Raw genomic sequence first — 20,127 nt, forward strand, 5'->3', positions numbered from 1 at the left:
ATCAATGATGAGAATCACTGATTGGCTGCCTCTTACATGCCTCCTACTGGGGATTGAGTCCTGACTGGAACTGAACCTGGGACCCTTCAGTCTGAAGGCCAGCACTCTATCCACTGAGCAAAACCAGTTAGGGCATGGAGTGGTCCTGTTTTTGGCTTGCCCCCTGCTGCTCAGAGGATGGCCTTATTTGATGTGGATATTCTGGGGGGATTGCTTATGTTCAACAAGAAAGTGTGTGGCTGCTCCAGGACAGCAGGGGCTGCTTTGCTCTGCCTCGGGCCTCCCTTTTGGCCAAGAGCGGATGAGGTGGGTCCAGAGGACATTGATCCATGACATCCACATTTTTGCCATTGCCAAGATCTTGTTGGTTAGGAGGTTGCTTCCAGAATGCAGGCTGTAGCTGGGTCTCTCCTGGTTTTTTGTTGCAGGATTCTGGTAATTTCCAGAAACTGTAATATAAGCAATTCCATAAACAAAGGGATTATTCATCCTGTAACTAACCTTGAAGCCCGGGGCCTAGATTATAAAACCCAGGCAATGAGAACAGGTTCCAGAATCCAAATAGGTACTCATAGCTCAGGAGGGGATTTAAAGAGGCCTCAATCCCTTGGTTCCTGTCCATGTCCTACCTTTAACAACCTTGCCAGGATTGTGTCATGGGTAGGTGACACATGCATTGAGGGCATCCTTACAATAATTCTTAAAGCTACCCCAACGTCAGTTCCATATAGAGGCCCATTGATCTCCGATGTTCTGCACATCATGAAGCATTTTTGTTAAACTCCGCTTTTGTTATGGCTATCCGATTCATTTGGGGCAAAGCAGCTCAAAGATTTTCACCTCCGTCTATTTTGCTTCTGCAAGGTGAGGCCCTAGCACAGCAGGACACAAGCTGCTGAGCAGGACTGGCTGCATAATTTACTGGCCCAAAGCAAAGCAAAGACACAGGGCTCCTTGTTCAAAAATTAGAGCATTAAACCAAGTACAGGCTCTTCTGAGCCCTTGACAAGGTGCCACTGCACAGGTCAGGCGCCCCAGAGGCCCACCCTGCTGCTGAGTGGGGACAGGCACACATGAGACCGGTGGAGCCACAATGCCATTGCAACGTGGCCAAGGACAACTTGTGTTCCCAGTAACCTGACTCCAGAGGTAAGCCAGAACTGAGTATCCCAGGAAGAAAGTAGGGGCTGCAGGCTGAAGGACAGAAAGCTGAGATAGAGTAGCTACAGGCAATTGAGAACCTGGGAACCGCAGAAGAAAGGAAAAAAGGCAGAGCCAACAGTTGGCTGTGGGTGGGGAAAAATGAATGCGGTGCTAAAAAGGGGATTCAGCTGAAACCGGTTTGGCTCAGTGGATAGAGCGTCAGTCTGCGGACTGAAGGGTCCCGGGTTCGATTCCGGTCAAGGGCATGTACCTGGGTGCCGGCACATCCCCAGTAGGAGGTGTGCAGGAGGCAGCTGATTGATGTTTCTCTCTCATTGATGTTTCTGACTCTCTATCTCTCTCCCTTCCTCTCTGTAAAAAATCAATAAAATATATTAAAAAAAGAGGGGGGATTCAGTTCTTAGTAGAATGGTGTGTTGAAGGAAACTTGTGAAGACATTGCCCAGTTCTTGTAGAAAGGTGAAGGATAGTCCTAGCAGGTTTGGCTCAGTGGATAGAGCGGTGGCCTGCAGACCAAGGGGTCCTGGGTTGGGTTCTGGTCAAGGGCAGGTACCTAGGTTGCATGTTCGTCCCCTGGGTGCTGATCGGGGCGTGTGCAGAGGCAACCAATCGATGTGTTTCTCTCACATTGATATTTCCTTCTGTCTTTCCCTCTCTCTAAAAATCAACGGAAAAATATCCTCGGATGAGGATTAAAAAAAGAAAGAAAGAAAGGTGAAAGATTCAGCAAAACAGGACTAGTGGCTGCCTGCAGGAGAGATGAGTTTAATACTAGGTTCTTCTGGTTTTGTGGAGGTATGAGACTTCACTGATCTAAAATTTGTCCAGCCAGAAGAGCAATTCACGTGCCGAGAGGCAAGACAGACACAAAGACTGATGGCAGGATGCAGGCATTTGCCCAGTGATTTTGTCACTGTAATAAAGGAGAGCTTTAAAGCACAGCCATTGATGTTGTTTCCTTTACCACATCTTGTTGAACACCAGCCACACCAAAGTCAAAGACAAACGCCGAGCGGAAAGGTTCACTGCCAAGGATCGGAGCATCAGGGATGGAGGCGCAGTTCTAGAACCTGTAATTTCCCAGATCAACGTTAACCACGCTATCCCCTCACTTGCTTCTCCCCCGTTCCCATTGTGCATAAAAATGTGGTTAACTTAAGATGCCCAGGTGTTTTTCTAGTCGGTCCTGAAATGTAAAGCGGACCCTGGCTAATAAGAATGGCCATCATATTTCTAATGGGCTTAACTGTAGTATTGGAAGAGTTAAGAAAAAGGCGGCAGTGCAGTACTTTCAGACTACAGGGTGGATCCTAGCATTTTATTTTCTTGACTTGGCCGGGAAATAAGAGGGGCCTTGGCCTGGGGGGAGGGGGGGCTGGTCTGGGAGCAGCAGAGCGGGTGGGCCCCCCGGAAGTCATGCTGCGCTGTTTAAACCTAAGGTGACCTAACGGATGGCGGGAGCGCCCGCCCGATCCTGGGCGCGGGGCGCGGCCATTGGTGACGCACGCCGGGGAGCGCGGCGCCCACGTTTCCACCATCGCCTCAGCGAGGCCTCACCCCTGCGCTCCAAGTTCGGGGCTGCGGGCGTCCGCGCTTCCTCCCTCCCGGAGGCGGGCCCGACCCCGCCCCTGCGCCCCGGGTGGCTCCCGGCGGTCCCTCCCACCTCCTATCCTCGGCCTCCCCGGCGCGGCGCAGTCCCACCAGCCGCTGGCTGAGCCGTCGCGCGGACCCCCCGTTTCCCGCGGCCGCCTCCCCAGGCATGGCCCAGGGCCTCGCCTCACTATGGCAGCAGCACGGCACAGCACGCTCGACTTCATGCTCGGCGCCAAAGGTGAGGACACGCGGCCGCCACCTGCCCCGCCGCCCCCGCCGCCCGGAGAGCCGGGGCCCGGCGAGGCGCACGCCGCGGCCGAACAATGCGCCCTGCGGGACCATGTGCACCGGCGGCCGCGGGGGAGGCCGCGCTCCGATCGCGCCCCGCTCCGTCCCGGCCGCAGCGCGGGGCCTGGAGGGGCCGCGCCGGGTGCCTCCTCCCAGCCAAGCCTCCCTCTGGGGCCCGGGTCGCCAAGCAGCCCCCCTCACCCCCCGGGCGGGACAGCCATGGGGCGGGGGTGCAGGGGCGGCGGCGGAGCGAGGCGTGGATGGCGCGGGGCCGCCCTCGTGACCTTTTCCTGTTTTCCGCGGCGGGTAAATTCCCCCACGGGGATGGGGACTCCCCTCGCGGGAGCTGGGGCTGGGGAAGGACCGTTCCGCGCTTGCAGAATTCTTGGGCGACTGCGTAGGAGATGAATCCCCCGGAAAGGGACCGGCGACGGGAAAAGGAAACGATTATTATTATGTGGGGTGTTGTATGGGGCGGGCGGGGGCGGGGGGGGAGTGAGGTCTAGGCGCGGGAGGCTTAGAAGACCGAGAGGCGACCAGAACCGAGGGCTGAGGAAATAGGAACCGTGTGCGGGAATTATGATGGGGAGTGGTATTTTGCAGGCTTTTCTCTAGGACCTAGACTAGAGTCTAGGTAGGACGTGCTTCTAACATGGGGGGAGGGGGCGGACTGCGGGCCTGGTGTTCTGATGGCTTTTAAACCTGTGGGAGCTGTAAACTGCAATCTGCCCTTCCCTCCCGTATGCCCCTTGGAGCATCTCGTCCATATCCTGCTTTTTCAGTGTTTTCCTTGAATTGGATGGATCAGCCCTTTTTTTTTACCATTGAAAACACTGACTTTCTCACGTTCTCTTCCCGATTTTCGAACTTCTGAGTACTTACTTTGCATTTTCTCCCCCAAATGAACGGATCTCTCGAAGGGACAAGACTTAATAAAGTGGGGACTGGAGGAAGGTCTAGGTTTGCGCCCTGCCCTTCATGATTGGCCCTGCATGTGACTTTGGCCTTGTTTCTCCTCCTGAGTCTCATCTCCCCCCTGGTAAAAAAAAAAAAAATGGGGTGGCGGGAGAACAGTGCAGATTTCATAGGGCTTTTAATATTAAGGGAGTTGCCATAAACCACTACAGGTTGCTAAGTAATCTCATTGTATTTGGGTGGTCTGGAAGTGCCCTGGAGAAAACAAAGCTTTTTTTAGTTCCCACATTTCTTAGGTGAGGATGGAGGGAAAGGAGACTGCTGGGAAGAATCCAGAGGTAAAATGGTGATTGGGGAATGGAGCTGGTGGGGTGTGAGATAGCTAAGGTTTTGTTGAGTAGTCACCCTGCCAGCTAAAGCTGATAGTGAAGATTGTAACATACTCACTTTATTTATATATATTTTAAAATACCTATATTTTTATTGATTTCAGAGAGGAGAAGTGAGAGGGAGAGAGAGATAGAAACATCGATGAGAAAGAATGGTTGATTGGCTGCTTTCTGCAAGCCCCAGCCACTGGGGCCTGAGGCTGGAACCCAGGCATGTGCCCTGACCAGGAATCCAATCGTGATCTGGTTCATAGGTCGATGCTCAACCATTGAGCCATACTGGCAAGGCTGTAGCATACTCAATTTAGAGGTGAGGAGGTTGAGTGAGGATGGAGGAAGGAATACCTAGCTGCTAAGAGGTGAGGTGACTCTGTGGTAAGCACCTGTGAGCACTCACCTGTATTTAGCATGAGTTTCTAGGCTCTAAAGAGGGTACTCTCTGGACTCAGTTTGTGTGTCCCTGCCTGAAGCTGTAACAGCTTTCAGATTAATTCAGATGTTGCCTGCTGAAATGATGGCTGTTTCTGTGTTGTGTTGTAAAAGTGGGGGAAAACCTTCACATAACTGTATGAAGAAAAAGGGAGAGAACTTGAACATTGCCTGACACTGGCCAGAGAGGAAGAGAGAACCATGGATGTGCACTTTGGAAGGGGGAGCAGCAGAAACTGGCAGGTTCAGAGTTGGCAAGGTGTGAAAGTGACATCTAAATAATTGAGTTGTGCAAAAAGAAAGTAAAGTAAAAAAGATCGAGGCGTATTCCCAGCCATTTATTCTTAATTCCCAGCCTGCTCTGCGAATCTTTTAAGCTGAGAACGTTTTGATGGCACGGTGAAGAACATTCTACAAAGAAATAATTCTGGATGTGAGGGCGATCTGGCTGCGACATCTGTCACCCCATTGATCGCCAGGGTTGATTCGGCTGATCTGGCTGGCTAGGCGGGTGTCCCCCTCCTCCCTCACCGATCCATGTGCGTCCCTCCCGAAGCTGCGCGCTCGGTCGAAGAGGACGACCTTCCCCCCCCCCCCCCAGGAGAGGACCGGTCTTCGGTCAAGGGTATACGAGTAGCTGCGCTCCCCTGCTAGAACCTCCAAACAAGCTCTCAAGGTCCATTTGTAGGAGAACGTAGGGTAGTCAAGCTTCCAAGACTCCAGACACATCCAAATGAGGCGCTACACGTGGCAGTCTGCCTTCCTTTAAAAAAGAAAGAGAAAAAAAAAATAATTCTAAGGAAGGGATGTGTGTGTATGCATGCATCTATGTTAGATCTTGAATCCCTACATGAGTGTTTCGGCAGTAAGAGAAGTCTGATTCTTATTGTATTCCCCCCATCATTTGATATGGGAGGGAGGCATGTCACCCTCGCTTGTCAGTAGGTATCCCAACTTGTAAAACAAAGGGCCTGGCTAGACCAGGCTCTTCTCAGCTCTTTTGGTTTTCATTAAAGGGCACTTTATGAGAGATCTACCACCTGTGAGGTCTCCAAAAACATTTAATTGATAATAATGAGTCCAAATACACGATTCTTGGCACGAGTATTGGATGTGACTCAAGGGTGAGTCAAAGCCTGTGGAGCCTTGATTTATGTCTTTTTCCCATTTGTCAGTAATTTTCCCTAATCCTACAGTTCTATGATGTGATTTTAATGGAATTAAGCTTGAAGCATATAGAGTTACGTTACTGTGATTTCATGTAACTTGGTTACCAGTGCAAGCCAGGAGTACACAGCAGCCACTGGCCACTAAGGGCACTTTTACTGGTAAGTTGGGCCTGGTGATGCCTTTTGAGCATGCTGGCTGATGAGGGAACCCAGAAACTTTAATGTTTGCTAAAAAAAAAAAAAAAAAAAAAAGGCTCATCTTTGACCATCTTGCAAGTGAAGTACTGGACTCTGAGGACTCTTGAGCCCAGAAAACATTTTGTGATTTCTCAACCTGAGAGGATAACAAGGATAAACATGTTCTGTGTTTGTATAGTTTAAGGATCTCTATACCGGTGGAGGATACCTTGTTTGTTTCTAGTTGTACGTGCTAGGCAGCCAGTATGCAGGTAAACAGAGATGCCCTTTTAGAGCACAGTCTCTGGTTGGCCAATTAGCCCTGGAAGGTCTGTCAATTCTTTTGATGTTCATTTTCCCCCTAGGCTGGGAGCATCTTTGAAGGCAGATCTCCAGGGTCTGTATTCTGGAAACGGTTCTGGAACATCATAGATGTTTGATAAGTGCTGGTTAAGTGGGCCCTATGGGTGTTATGGTAAAAGTGGAAAGCTAGCGCAAGTCCATTAGGGGAAAAGAAGGCCCATATTTACATTAATTAGAATTGAGGATGAGTCCGGAGTGGGAAAACCAAGTTTGTCTTTTGGACCACTGATCTATACTTTATATAGCAGGGGAAAAAGTGACTGCATCACTCATTCATGAATTTGTTTCATCATAAAAATCTTGTTTATAATAAATTAACAACGGAAGGTTTAAGCTAGGGGTTCTTAACTTCTAGTGCCTTTGACACCCTCATAAGGGAAGCCTGTGGAGCTCTTCTCAGAACAAGAATTTTAAAGGTATAAAAGAACCCAATTCTTTAAAATGCAACTTGCAAATTAAAAAACAAAACAAAATATGTGGCATAGTAACATGTGCTTCTTTAGTAACACATTAAATAACATGACCTAGCAGCAGGCCATAATTTTGAAGTAGAGTGGAGAAAATTTATATAAAAGCGGTGCTGTGGTAAGAAAAGCTGTGATTTTATTGGTGACAATGGCCAGATGTAGTTGATAACGTGTGTTTTTAGCAGTATAATTGAAGAACATGATAAATCTTGATTCATAAAAAGTAAGGGCGTGTATTTTTTCCCATCCAAGTTCACTGCCCTCCTCCCCCTGAAGTGTGTCTCCTGGCCTCTTGGTAGCCCATGGTCTCAGGTACAGATCCTCTAGGACAGTGGTTCTCAACCTTCCTAATGCCGTGGCCCTTTAATACAGTTCCTCATGTTGTGGTGACCCCCAATTTCATTGCTACAAATTGAACATCATTAAAGCATAGTGATTAATCACAAAAACAATATGTAATTATATATGTGTTTTCCGATGGTCTTAGGCGACCCCTGTGAAAGGGTCGTTCGCCCCCCAAAGGGGTCGCGACCCACAGGTTGAGAATCGCTGCTCTAGGAGCTAGAGAGAACCGGACTGCCATTTCTGTATATTGTTTTGTTTTTTAAGGAGGTTGTTTCCACTCAAGGCCAGAGCTATAAGTGGAAGTCCCTGGTTGTTCTTCAAAACAACTCTTTGAACATGTAAAAGCTAATATTTATGAAATGCCTTCTTGGCTAGGCATTGCATTGCAAATTACTTTATGTAATCCCCACAACAGCTTTTTGGTAGGTCTTGTTATCTCCATTTTAAGATGAATCAAGGGGCCCATTGAAGTTTTCCCCTTGCTGGTGGGGTGGGTAGCTGGGATTCAAAGCTACGTCTGTTTGATTCCAAAACCTTTGCTAATTCAACAACTGTGAAGCTTAAGGCAGTGATTCTCTGCAGCCCTGTCTCCCTCTTCACCCACCCCAAGGGATGTTTGGTGGTATCTGGAGACATTTTTGGTTGTCACAGCTGGGGAGAAGCAGGGATGCTGCTAAACATCCTACAGTGCACAACAGCCTCCTGGCCCCCAGCATTGGCAGTACAAACTGTCAATAGTGCTGGAGTAGAGAACCCCATTGAAAGTTCTAACTATGGCTGTAGCAGTCAGTGGGATGACACACCATTAGCAAAATCCCCCTGTTATTTTTATTGATTTCAGAGAGGAAGGGAGAGGGAGAGAGAGATAGAAACATCAGTGATGAGAGAGAATCATTGATCGGCTGCCTCCTGCACGCCCCCAACTGGGGATCGAGCCTGCAACCTGGGTATGTGCCCTTGACCGGAATCCAACCCAGGACTCTTCTGTCTGCAGGCTGACGCTCTAGTCACTGAGCCAAACCAGCTAGTGCTGCCTTGTATTTGTGTAGCTGCTTTCTGGTGGAAGCATATGGCCATCTGGTGTTTAAAATAGCTGTAAGTTACTACCTCAACAATCCAGTTTTAAGTTCATCAAGTGTTTTTGTTATTCAAGAGTAGAAAAAGCTTTCCCCTTATCCTCTCAGCATTATCATGAACCCTTGTCCACACACTTTGATAAACAACACACCCCTCCTCCCCACTTTAATTTAACAATTAAGCCTGGGGAGGGATGCCTGGAAGTGGGAAAATGCCCCCTAGGGTTCCACTTTAGATTGAATCATACTTTGGGAGGGGACAGAGTTCCTGGAATTAGCCGGTTTTAACCAGTTTTCTCCCAGTAGTTCTGATGTTGATTAAGTAGGTGAACTGCCATAAAAAAGATCCTCATTTAAAAATAAAACCCTTTTTTTTGCATAACCGCTTGGACACACAATAGGGTGGTGAAGGCCTGGGGCGGGGGCTGGAGGGGGTCAATGGGGGGAAAAAGGGGGACTTATGTAATACTTTCAAGAATAAGGATTAAAAAAATATATACTGTACTATGCACGTAACAAACAAAACAAAACCCTTGCCCTGACGGGTTGGGCGGAGTATCCGCCTGTGCACCCTGAATGGAAAGGTGGAGGGTTGATTCCCTGTCAGGGCACATAACTTGGTTGTGGGTTCGATCCCTAGTCCGGACACATTTGGGAGGGAACGGGTTGATCTCTCTCTCTCTCTCTCCCTCCCGCCCTTCCTCTTTTCCCCTGTGTATAAAATCAATAAAACAAAAAAACCCCTTGTGTCAGAAGCATTTGAGGCACCCGCCCACCTCAACCCCAATCAGCAAGTCTTGAAGTAACCACTACACTCTCTCACATTCCTTGCTCACTTTTTTTCCTGGCTCCAGTCCTTGGCCACAATCTCCCTACTTGTCTCCATTTTGAGGAAGGGTTCGATCATCAGGAACTCAACGGATTATTTTCCCTTTACCCATTTTAGAACCTCCTTGAGCGTCCTCATTGTCCTCTAGATAAAGTCAAACTCCTTATCAACATTTATTTATTTATTTATTTATTTATTTATTTATTTTCCTTATCAACATTTACAAGGCCCATTTCTACCCAGTTCTCATCCCTGAACACACACTTCAGTCTCACACTCCTTGTGCTCCCCCCAAGTAGCCTGGACTCAGAATTGAAAGCTTTGGGGGAGGCGTGATTTGACCTTTAGGTATTCTCTGGGACCTTAAGTGTATTTGAAAATGTACTGTGGACTGTTTGCGGGGAGGCCCGCATTGAAGCCTGCCTTTATTTAACATGCTCTTTGGCTTTTTTGGGATTTTTTTTAACTGCTGTCCGCCAACTCTGCAATAGATTCTTTTTTTTTTAAATTTACGTTTCTTGTTGAAAGTATTGCAGATGTCCCCCTTCCCCCCCATTGACCCCTTTTAACCCCCTCCCCTTCCCCTCCCCCACCATGTGCATATATATATATATATATATATATATATATATGTATGTGTGTGTGTGTGTGTGTGTGTATATATATATATGTATATATATATATATATTACACACACTCACATGTACATACATTCTTTGGTTACTCTTCCACCCCCTCTTCCACCCCCCTCGTCAGTCTGTTCCATGCGGTCTCTGGGTCCATTGTGTTCAACAGAATAGATTTTATTTTAAAAAATGTGTTCTTACTGATTTTTAGAGAGAGAGGAAGGGAGAGGGGGAGAGAAACATCAGTGAGAGAGAGAAACGTCAAACATCAATCGGCTGCCTCCTGCATGCACCCTATTGGGGATTGAGCCTGCAACCCAGACATCTGTCCTGATGAAGAATCCAGCCGAAGATCTCTTGGTGCATGGGACACGCTCAAACCAACTGAGCTACACTGGCCAGGGCTACAATAAATTCTTAATTGCACCAATTATGCTCTATTTGACTCCAGGCTGAATAATTGCACATTGCTGGGAATTCATTTTGTGAGCTCGCCATTAAAAATTTGTATAGGCCCTGGCTGGGTAGTTCAGTTGGTTAGTGCATCGTCCCAATATGCCAAGGTTGCTGGTTCTATCCTCAGTCAGGGGACATATAAGAATCAAACAATGAATGCGTAACTAAGTGGAACAACAAATTGATGTCTCTGTCTCTCTGTCTCTCTCTCTCTCTCCCCCCTTCTCTCCCTCCTCCCTCCTTTCTTACCTTTCTTCCTCCCCTCTTCGCTCTCTCTACAATCGATAAAAAATTTTCTTCATGAACCACGATTCACTTTAGAGTGTAGTTCCAACCTTATACCCATTCCTTGAAGTCTGCAGAGGTCAAATATGATAAAATGGTTTGTGTTAGTTCTTATTTGGTAGTTCTCTAGTGTTTTACATGAGGGGATGACAGCTGTTATCAATTCTTAACTCCATAATCCAGGCATTAGGGATGATCCCCAGCCCAGCTGACAAGAGATAGGCATGTTTTCAAGTACTGTAATCTGAAGCCCTGCCTGTGATGTTTCTGGAGAGCAGCTTTCCAGTTCAATGTCTAATAGACAGTTTGTCTGGTGGGTTTTTGGGGGGTAGGGGGCGGTTTTATTTTGCAGCGGAGCAGTTATCAATTTGGAATCTTCTTTGAATCCCCTTAATTGTATAATGAAATTGGCTGTGTGAATGGACACTCTCGGGTCTTTGCTACCTTCTTGGGAGACAGACTGAAGTGCCGTGGTCTCTCATCGCTTTGAAAAGTTAGAGCTTCTGGTGTCAGACTTGACACCCGGGTAAGGCTTTAGAATTGGAACTGAGACCACCACGGTTATACTAACCCTTGGTAGGTAAGGATTAGTTAGAAAGTTACTGGATTGTGGTTGGGTGTCTGTTTAAAAACGTGTTCAACGAAGCTATTATTAAGTTTAGGTTTTGCAGCCTTAGAGCTTCCGGGCATTTTAATCCACCATTTCACTGCAGTTGTAACCTAAGCCTGCTGGTGTGCCCGGCGGCTCCAACCACCATTTCATGGTCGTTTAATTACAGGCTCAGTTCTTTTGAGAAGTTGGGAAACCTCCTCAATTGGATCTGCAAACCAAGTATGTAAACCATTGCACAAATGCTCTTTTTAAACCCTTACAAGTAGGCACTTTTCCAGACCCCAGAAAAAACAACTGTGGGGCCCTAAGTTGTGGTGGGCCTGGATTTCTGTGTTCTGGAAGGAGCCACTGAGCTGGTGCATAGTTTTGATCAAATGCATTTATGTGCTAAGCCGCAAACTCAAAAGGAGCCAGCATGAGCCCGCAAGTAGCATGCTCTGGATTCCTGAGTTGACTTGACCCGCCAGGTAATTTCATTTACACCTTAATTTCTGTCTTTGCATGAAGGCTCTAACGATACCCAAATCCCACACACTGTGTTGTTGGGTGGGATGTCCAATAAAATGTTTGGAAGCGTGTCAAATGGTACATAGAATACGTAACACTAATTGCAATACTTAGGGCTGAGTACCTTGAAATCGTGCCAGTGGATAAAGATGCTCAGTTATAAAGAGGTGTGAATTTAACGTACAGAAATACAAGGAAAGTTCTGCTGGCAAAGATAGAGGCAGAAAGAATTGGGGTGGGCATGTGATGTGAAGGTTGATCTACTTATATAAAGGACCTCTTTGAGTTAGTAAAGCAGAATTTTAAAAAGACACTTTGATTTTTAAAATATGACTTCATTGGATTTGTGTGGCATGGTTTTGTTTTTCTTGAATGGGAATTTCTGCAGTGAGAACCCTGACCAGTTTCTAGGATCTTGTTATATTTCACCAAATTGTCTCTTCCGAAGGACTGCAGATCATAGTGGTCGAGCCAGACTGATAGGCTAAGGGGCCTTCTGAATTTCTAGAGGTGAATATAGAATGTATCTCAAACTTGGTTCAAAATGGGACCCCTTTTTCTTAGAGTGGTTTTCAGGACCCGGGCCTTCGGTCACGCTTTGGGAAACAGTAGTGGTGTAGGTTTTAGAAATAGTTTAAAACTGGAATTTTTGAACTACATAATGCTGCAGCTGGTTTATGTGGCCCCGTTGGTTTGAGAGTTCTGAGGAAGAGGGTTATAAGTGTGTTTGTCTAAATGTTTGATGTTCCTAAGTGGGTTTAGTCTAAGTTGGAGAGAGAGAAAAGGGCTTACCATCAGTTGATTCCCTTTGGTATGGAGTGCAAAAATATGATAGGACTTTTTTTTCCCCAAAGCATTTTGTGAATGTTAAATTGTTAGTGGATTTCCTGTGTGTGTGTTTTTTTCTTTGAATAAAGACCTGGCAGTTTACCTGAAGAAACTGCAGAAGCTGTTCAAGTAATGGTTCATGCATTTGTCTTTTTACATAAATTTGTTTGCTTTAAAAGCTACTCGTTTTAGACTATATATAGGATGTAGGTAGGGGGGAATCCAGATCTGGAATCCTATCACCAGTAGATAACCACTGTTGATGTTTAGTGTATGGGACCAATAAGCCATGTTCTTGTTGCATGTATAACTAGGGAAGGCAACGCAATGTCTTAATTAAAAGTACTAGATTTTCGCCGTAACCGGTTTGGCTCAGTGGAGGGATCATTGGCCTGCGGACTGAAAGGTCCCAGGTTCGATTCCGGTGAAGGGCATGTACCTGGGTTGCGGGCACATCCCCAGTAGGAGGTGTGCAGGAGGCAGCTGATAGATGTTTCTCTCTCATCGATGTTTCTGACTCTCTATCCCTCCCCCTTCCTCTCTGTAAAAAAATCAATAAGATATATTTTTTAAAAAAGTACTAGATTTTGGAGCATGACAGCTTGAGTTGGAATCCTGGTTGTACCACCACTGGCTGTGTGATGTTGGGCATGTTCTGTACCTCTCTGGCTTACTTGGCTGGCTACTTTAGTCACAGGATTGAATAACACCAGGAAGAGTGGACATCCTTGCCTCACAGCCATTCAGTCTGTTACCATTGAGTATGATGCTAGCTGTGGGGTTTTTGTTGAGGATCTTTATCAAGTTATGAAAGTTCCCTTCTATTTCTTTCTTTAAAAAAATACTTTTATTAATTTCAGAGAGGAAGGGAGAGGAGAGACAGAAACATCAATGATGAGAATCATTGATCGGCTGCCCCCTGCATGTCCCCTACTGGGGATTGAACCCATAACGCAGGCATGTGCCCTTGACGGGAATCTAACCAAGGGACCCTTCCGTCCACAGGCTGATGCTCTATCCACTGAGCCAAACCGGCTAGGGCTATTTCTATTTTTCTGTGAGTTTTATTTTGAATGTCACATAACTTTTCTTGCATCATTTAATATCATGTGATTTTTCTTCTGTAGCCTATTAATATGGTGCATTACATGGAGCTTTAAAAATATTGAACCTGGAATAAATCCTGGAATGGCTGCTTATCATTATTATTATTCACCATTGAGGACATTTTTTACATTGATTTTTAGAGAAAGTGGAAGGGAGGGAGAGTGAGGGGGGAGAGAGAGGGAGAGAGAGGGAGAGAGAGAAACATTGATGTGAGAGAGACACATCTATTGGCTGCCTCCTGCACGTGCCCTAGTTGGTTGGGGCAGGGAATTAAACCTGCAATCCAAGTAGTTGCCCTTGACTGGGAATTGGACTTGAAACCCAGGCTGGCCAGGGCTAATTATTGTTTTATGTTGTGGAAATTTTACTTGTTAAGGATTTCAAGGATTTGCCCAGGATTTGTTAAGGATTTTTGTGTTTATAATTCTGGCGGATATTGGTCTGGTCTGGAAGTTTCTTTTGGGGTCATTTGTGGTTTTGTGTTAGGATAATGGCTTCATTAAAATGAACTGGGAGGAGTTCGCTCCCTTTTTATTTTCTGGAAGAGATTATGTAGAATTGGTGTTAATTCTTTTTTAAATGTTTAGTAGAATTCTCCAGTGAAACCATCTGGCCTCGAGATTTTTCTTTTTTTCAGTTTTAAAAATTATACATTCAATTTCCTTGTTAGTTAGAGGGCTGTTCAGATTATCTCTTTCATATTGGCGGATTGAGGAATCGGCCCATTTCCTTCTCAACTTGTCAAATTTATTTGTGTAGAGTTGTTTGCAGTATTCCCTTATTGTCCTTTTGGTGTTTGTAGTTATCTCTGTTGCTTATCCCTAATATCGGCAATTGTGCCTTTTCTCTCTCACTTTTTTTTTTTTGTCAGTCTTGCTTGAGTTTGTCTATTTTATTACTTTTTTTCCTCAAAGAAATCTTTTTGCTTCATTTTTTTCAAGTTCATTGATTTCTGCTATTATCCTTATTATTTCCATCCTCTCTGTTGGGTTTACTTTTTCTAGGTTCTTGAGGTAGGAGCACAGATTAGTGAGTTGAGACTTTAAATATTCTCAATCTGTAGTGTGGGGTTTCTGTTAGCTGCTAACGTCACTTCCATGTATTCTTAAAAAACAGCAGGGGCCTGGCCAGCATGGCTCAGTGGGTGAGTGTTGACCTTTGAACCAGGAGGTCACGGTTTGATTCCCAGCAGGGCACATGCCTGGGTTGCTGGCTCCATCCCAAGTAGGGGGTGTGTAGGAGGCAGCCGATCAATAATTGTCATCGTTGATGTTACTATCTCTCCCTCCCTCTCTGAAATAAAAAAAAAATAGATTTTTTTAAAAAAAGCTGGGGTCCTAATTATGTAGGTTATTAGCTGGTCCCCACCCCCACTCCCGCCTCCCCACATTTAATAATATTCCTCAGATTTTAAGAACATCGCTTCTGGAAATTCAGGTTGTAGAATTACAGTTAAAAGTGTCCCTTTGCCTATTGGTTAGAAATTTAAAGCTGAAAACACTTTATACCAGGAGTCAACCAACTAAGGCCCTGGGCCAAATCCTGCTCGCTGGCCTATTTTAGTATGGGCCTCCAGCTGAGAATAAATTTGGCATTTTTAAAGGGTGGTAAAACACATGTAAACACACATTTGTGACAGAGAACTGCTTTGGCCTGCAAAGCCTGAAATTTTTCCTATGTGGCCCTTTACAGAACAAGTTTGCCCCGCGCTGCCTTTTCGCGAAGTCCCATGGCCTGCTTCAGAGCCATCTGTAAAAATTTACCAGTACAGATTCCCAGGCCCCGCACGGCCCTTTTCTCATCTGGAATCCATCTGCTCACAGGCCCCTCTCCATGTCTGAGTTCTGACTTGTGTCCTTTGTCTTTCATCTCTGTGCTCTTCTGTGGTCACGCTTCATTGTCCAGTGCCTTCGAGGTGCTGAGTAATCTCGGAGGTCCATTCTCAAGGGGGCAAACCTAAATGTCTTCGCTGAGTCTGCCCTGGTCAAAGTCAGAAGTGACAGTGCCGGCGCCTCAGGATCAGCTCTGATAGAAAGGTGATTTCTGACATCACAAAGTGCAAACTCCTTTATCTCTGGAAATGCTGCTTTTTGTCATTAATCCTCACCTGAGGATATTTTTCCATTGATCTTTTTTTAGAGGGAGTGGAAGAGAGAGAGGAAAAGCCAAAGAGAAACATCGATGTGAGAGAAACACCTCGATTGGTTGCCTCCTGCATGTACTCCCACTACCAGGTCCCGGGCCTAGGAGAAGCCTGCGACCAAGGTACATGCTCTCGACCGAAATTGAACATGGGATGCTTTGGTCTGCAGGTCGACACTCTATCCTCTGAGCCAAACCTGCTAGAGCTAGAAATGCTATTTTTTAAAAATATTTTTTATTGATTTCAGAGAGGAAGGGAGAGGGAGAGAGAGAATAGAAACATCAGTGATGAGAGAGAATCATTGATCAGCTGCCTCCTGCAAGCCCCCTACTGGGGACAGAGCCGGCAACTTGGGCACGTGCCCTTGACCGGAATCGAACCCGGGACCCTTCAGTCCGCAGGCTGAAGCTCTCTATCCACTGAGCCAAACCAGTTAGGCCAGGCTATTTTATTTTTGATTCACAGCCCGGCATAGAAACTTGGCAGAAACCCTAGAATTGTTTATGGAAACATAAATGGTCATAGGTCCGACCTGTGAAGGATTCTGTCCACCTAAAGTTCGTGGGAAGAGAGCTGGATATTCCTGCTACTGGTTAGTGCTCCTCCCTGGATAGGAAAAGCAGCAGTCCCACAGTTACTACTTTGGGAAAGAAATCTGTTCTGGGTCGAGCTGAAGGGAACCTTTGCTGTCTGACCTCAGGCCAGCCTGGAACTTGTTCTCATCCCGCTGCCCTGTGACAAGAGGGTATAGCACAGTGATGGCGAACCTATGACAGGCGTGTCAGAGGTGACACGCGAACTCATTTTTTTGGTTGATTTTTCTTTGTTAAATGGCATTTAAATATATAAAAGAAATATCAAAAATATAAGTCTTTGTGCCGAAACCGGTTTGGCTCAGTGGATAGAGCGTCGGCCTGCGGACTGAAGGGTCCCAGGTTCGATTCCGGTCAAGGGCATGTACCTCAGTTGTGGGCACATCCCCAGGAGGGGCTGTGCAGGAGGCAGCTGATCGATGTTTCTCTCTCATCGATGTTTCTAACTTTCTATCTCTCTCCCTTCCTCTCTGTGAAAAATCAATAAAAAATATATTTAAAAAAATATATAAGTCTTTGTTTTACTATGGTTGCAAAGATCAAAAAATTTCTATATGTGACACGGCACCAGAGTTAAGTTAGGGTTTTTCAAAATGCTGGCACGCCAAGCTCAAAAGGTTCGCCGTCACTGGTATAGGGAGAGGTGGCAGGTAGCAGCTGGGACCCCTTTCACACCTCATGGTGGACTCCAGTTGGCAGTTTTCAACTAAAGGTAAGGGCTGGTCATACTTCCTGGCTCGGGTACCTTAAGTCTTCTCCTGTTCTCTAACCTCAAGCCCTACACGTCCCCTCTTGCTGACTGGCATGTCCGTTTTATGATGCTACCGGGCCTGCTTTTCTGTCACACCCTTCACTTCTTCCTGTTGGGATGCGTGCAGTCCCTAGAGAGGGCCCTTTATGGCCTTGACCTTGTCTCTGCCTCCTGCCTGGGTGATTGTCCCCTTTTCTCTTGCACAGCTCTGGCCTGACGTTACTCCTTCCTCGTGTCTGAAAAGATGTCCCTTAGCCCATGGAGTCCGAGCATGCCTTATGTTGCTCGAATGATTCCTTCTGGGAGAGGGCAGGTGGCCCGGTGTTAGCATCTCCTGATCACAAACTGTTACCTCCCCTCCCAAATGAAAGCCAGGTTTTTGCATAATCTCCCCTTTCTATACCTTATTTATTTAAAATCTATTTTTATTGGTTTCAGAGAGGAAGGTAGAGGGGAGAGGGATAGAAACATCAAAGGTGAGAGCGAATCATGGATCGGCTGCCTCCTGTTTGCCCCGCACTGGGGATTGAGCTCACAACCCGGGCATGTGCCCTGCCCGGGAATCTAACTGTGACGTCCTGGCCCATAAGTAGATACTCAACCACTGAGCCAAGGCCAGCTGGGCTTCTGTGCCTTTTTTTTTTTTTTTAATTTTTATTGATTTCAGAGAGGAAGGGAGGGGGAGGGAGAGAGAGAGAGAGAGAGAGAAACATCAATGACGAAAGAGAAATATTGATCGGCTGCCACCTGCATGCTCTCTACTGGGGATCGAACCCGCAACCTGGGCATGTGCCCTTGACCGGAATTGAACCCAGGACCCTTTAGTCCGCAGGCCAATGCTCTATCCACTGAGCCAAACCAGCTAGGGCACTGTGCCTTTTTTTAAACTCTTCGCTAGCCTCTCATGTGGGCTAAGTAAGAATGTGAGGACCGTAGAGTTTGAGCCACTTGACAACTCCATGGAGGTGCCACCCTCTCTGTGCTGATTGAGGATTGTGGAGGAAACAGGTTTAGCAAGAAGAAGAGGGTACGGTACTGTATTAGTGTTTGGATTCCAAACTAAGGATGGATTAGGATTGTGTATTGTAAATTATATTTTTATAAACCCTCCTTTAATTTTGTAGGGAGATTGGCTCCTGGAATCCCTGGGTTGGTGTTATTTTAATGTAGAACGAGGCTCCTGTCCCTTTTCCAGTCAGTGTTGGGGGTGATGGGAAATGCCCCTTTAACTGCCCTCCTGCAGCGGGAAGGGGAAGGCCCAGCCGTGAAATAATTAGCAGCACGTTTACAATATGCCAAGTGTACTGGAATGTGAGTTTTAAGAAGTGGTCATTGTGCTGGTACTGCAAACAGTCCCATATGGTTTTCCTTAATGTACATTTGCCTAGAAAGAACTTGGTTACCTCTGTGTCGGGTTGTATGGCTCCCAATCTAACTTAAGTGGGCCTTTTTCTTTCTTTCTATAGTTATTTTTTCCTGGCAAAGTTGTCTTCTCAATGAACATCAGAAATTGCTCTGAAAATAAGCCCTCCATATTGTTTGTCATTGTCCCTTTCTGTATTTTGCAGCCCCACCTCACTGTTGTAAGTTTATTTTTTGGGATAAAATTGCCATTTAACATTATACTGGCTTCGGGTGTACAATGTGATTTGATATTTGCATATATTGCAAAATGATAACCACAATACGTGAGTTAACATTCATCATGACACAGTTACAATTTTTTATCTTGTGATAAGAACTTGTAACATCCACTCTCCAGGCAACTTTCAAATATACAATATAGTGTTATTAACTACTAGAGGCCCAGTGCATGAGATTTGTGTACTGGGGGGGGGGGCGGGTCCCTCAGCCCAGCCTGTGTCCTCTTGCAGTCCGGGACCCCTTGGGGGATGTCCCCCAGGGATCGGGCCTACTAAGCTGGCAATCAGACATCCCTCTCACAGTCTGGGGCTCGCAGTCCGGAACCCCTTGCTTCTTACTGCCTACCTGGAGCGGAGGCGGGAGAGGCTCCTGCCACCGCCACTGCACTTGCCAGCCGTGAGCCCGGTTTCTGGCTCAGTGGCGCTCCCCCTGTGGGAGTACACTGACCACCAGGGGGAAGCTCCTGCATTGAGTGTCTGCCCCCTGGTGGTCAGTGCACATCATAGCAACCGGTCTGCCGTTTGGCCAATTTGCATATTATGCTTTTATTATATAGGACTAGAGGCTTGTTGCACGAAGAGATTCGTGCAATAGGCCTTCCCTTCTCCTGGCTGCCGGCACAGGTTTTCCTCCGGTACCCGGGACCCAGGCCTTCGCTCCAGCCGTAGCCGCCTTCAGTCTTCCGTCTTTGCTGCCTCGGCTTGCCTTCAGTCTTCCCTCTGCTGCTTGGAGCTTACATATGCAAATTAACCACCATCTTTGTTAGCAGTTAATTTGCATATCACACTGATTAGCCAATGGGAGGCATAGCGAAGGTATGGTCAATTACCATGTTTGTCTATTATTAGATAAGATAGTCACCATGCTGTACTTCGCTGCTGTGATTGAACTGAGGCACTGGTAGGAAAGTCATCTACAGCACCTGGGACAGTGCCCGTACACAGCAGCCACTCAGACACTTGCTATTTGGAGATGGATGGTGACTGGTGGGGATGGGTAGGAAGACCATCCCTTGAAACCCCTTTAATCTGGTGCCTAGGCCTGGCTAATGGTTGATTACAGGGAAGAAACCCACTTCTGGAAATTTCTATTGCTTTGGTTACTTCATAGTACCCAAGAATCTAAAAGTGCAGCTTATGTATTTGGTTTTTGGGGGGATAGCTTTATTGAGATATGACTCAAATGTCATGTGATTCCCCCATTTGAAGTAAACTAATACATTTCAGTGATTTTTCAGCGCTGTCAGCCCTATCCATCTTCGGATTTAACCAGCTGCAGATAGAAGATATTTGAGAGATAAACCAAAGAACTTATATACTTATATGCATGGCCCATGGATATGGGCAATAGGGTAGTGAAGACCTTGGGGA

General features: G+C 46.4%; 1 protein-coding gene across 1 annotated transcript in view; it reads left to right on the forward strand.

Moving 5' to 3' along the window:
* Positions 1-2,654: 2,654 nt before the first annotated feature.
* The window catches only part of SMS (spermine synthase), a 58,035-nt gene continuing 40,562 nt past the window's right edge, over positions 2,655-20,127 (forward strand). The window contains exon 1 of the mRNA XM_081114974.1: positions 2,655-2,995. Coding sequence (XP_080971100.1) covers positions 2,947-2,995 — 49 coding nt within the window. The 5' untranslated portion in view covers positions 2,655-2,946. The remainder of the gene's footprint in view (positions 2,996-20,127) is intronic.

Source organism: Myotis nattereri (assembly GCF_964212035.1).
Source record: "Myotis nattereri genome assembly, chromosome: X".
Classification (NCBI taxonomy): Eukaryota; Metazoa; Chordata; class Mammalia; order Chiroptera; family Vespertilionidae; genus Myotis; species Myotis nattereri.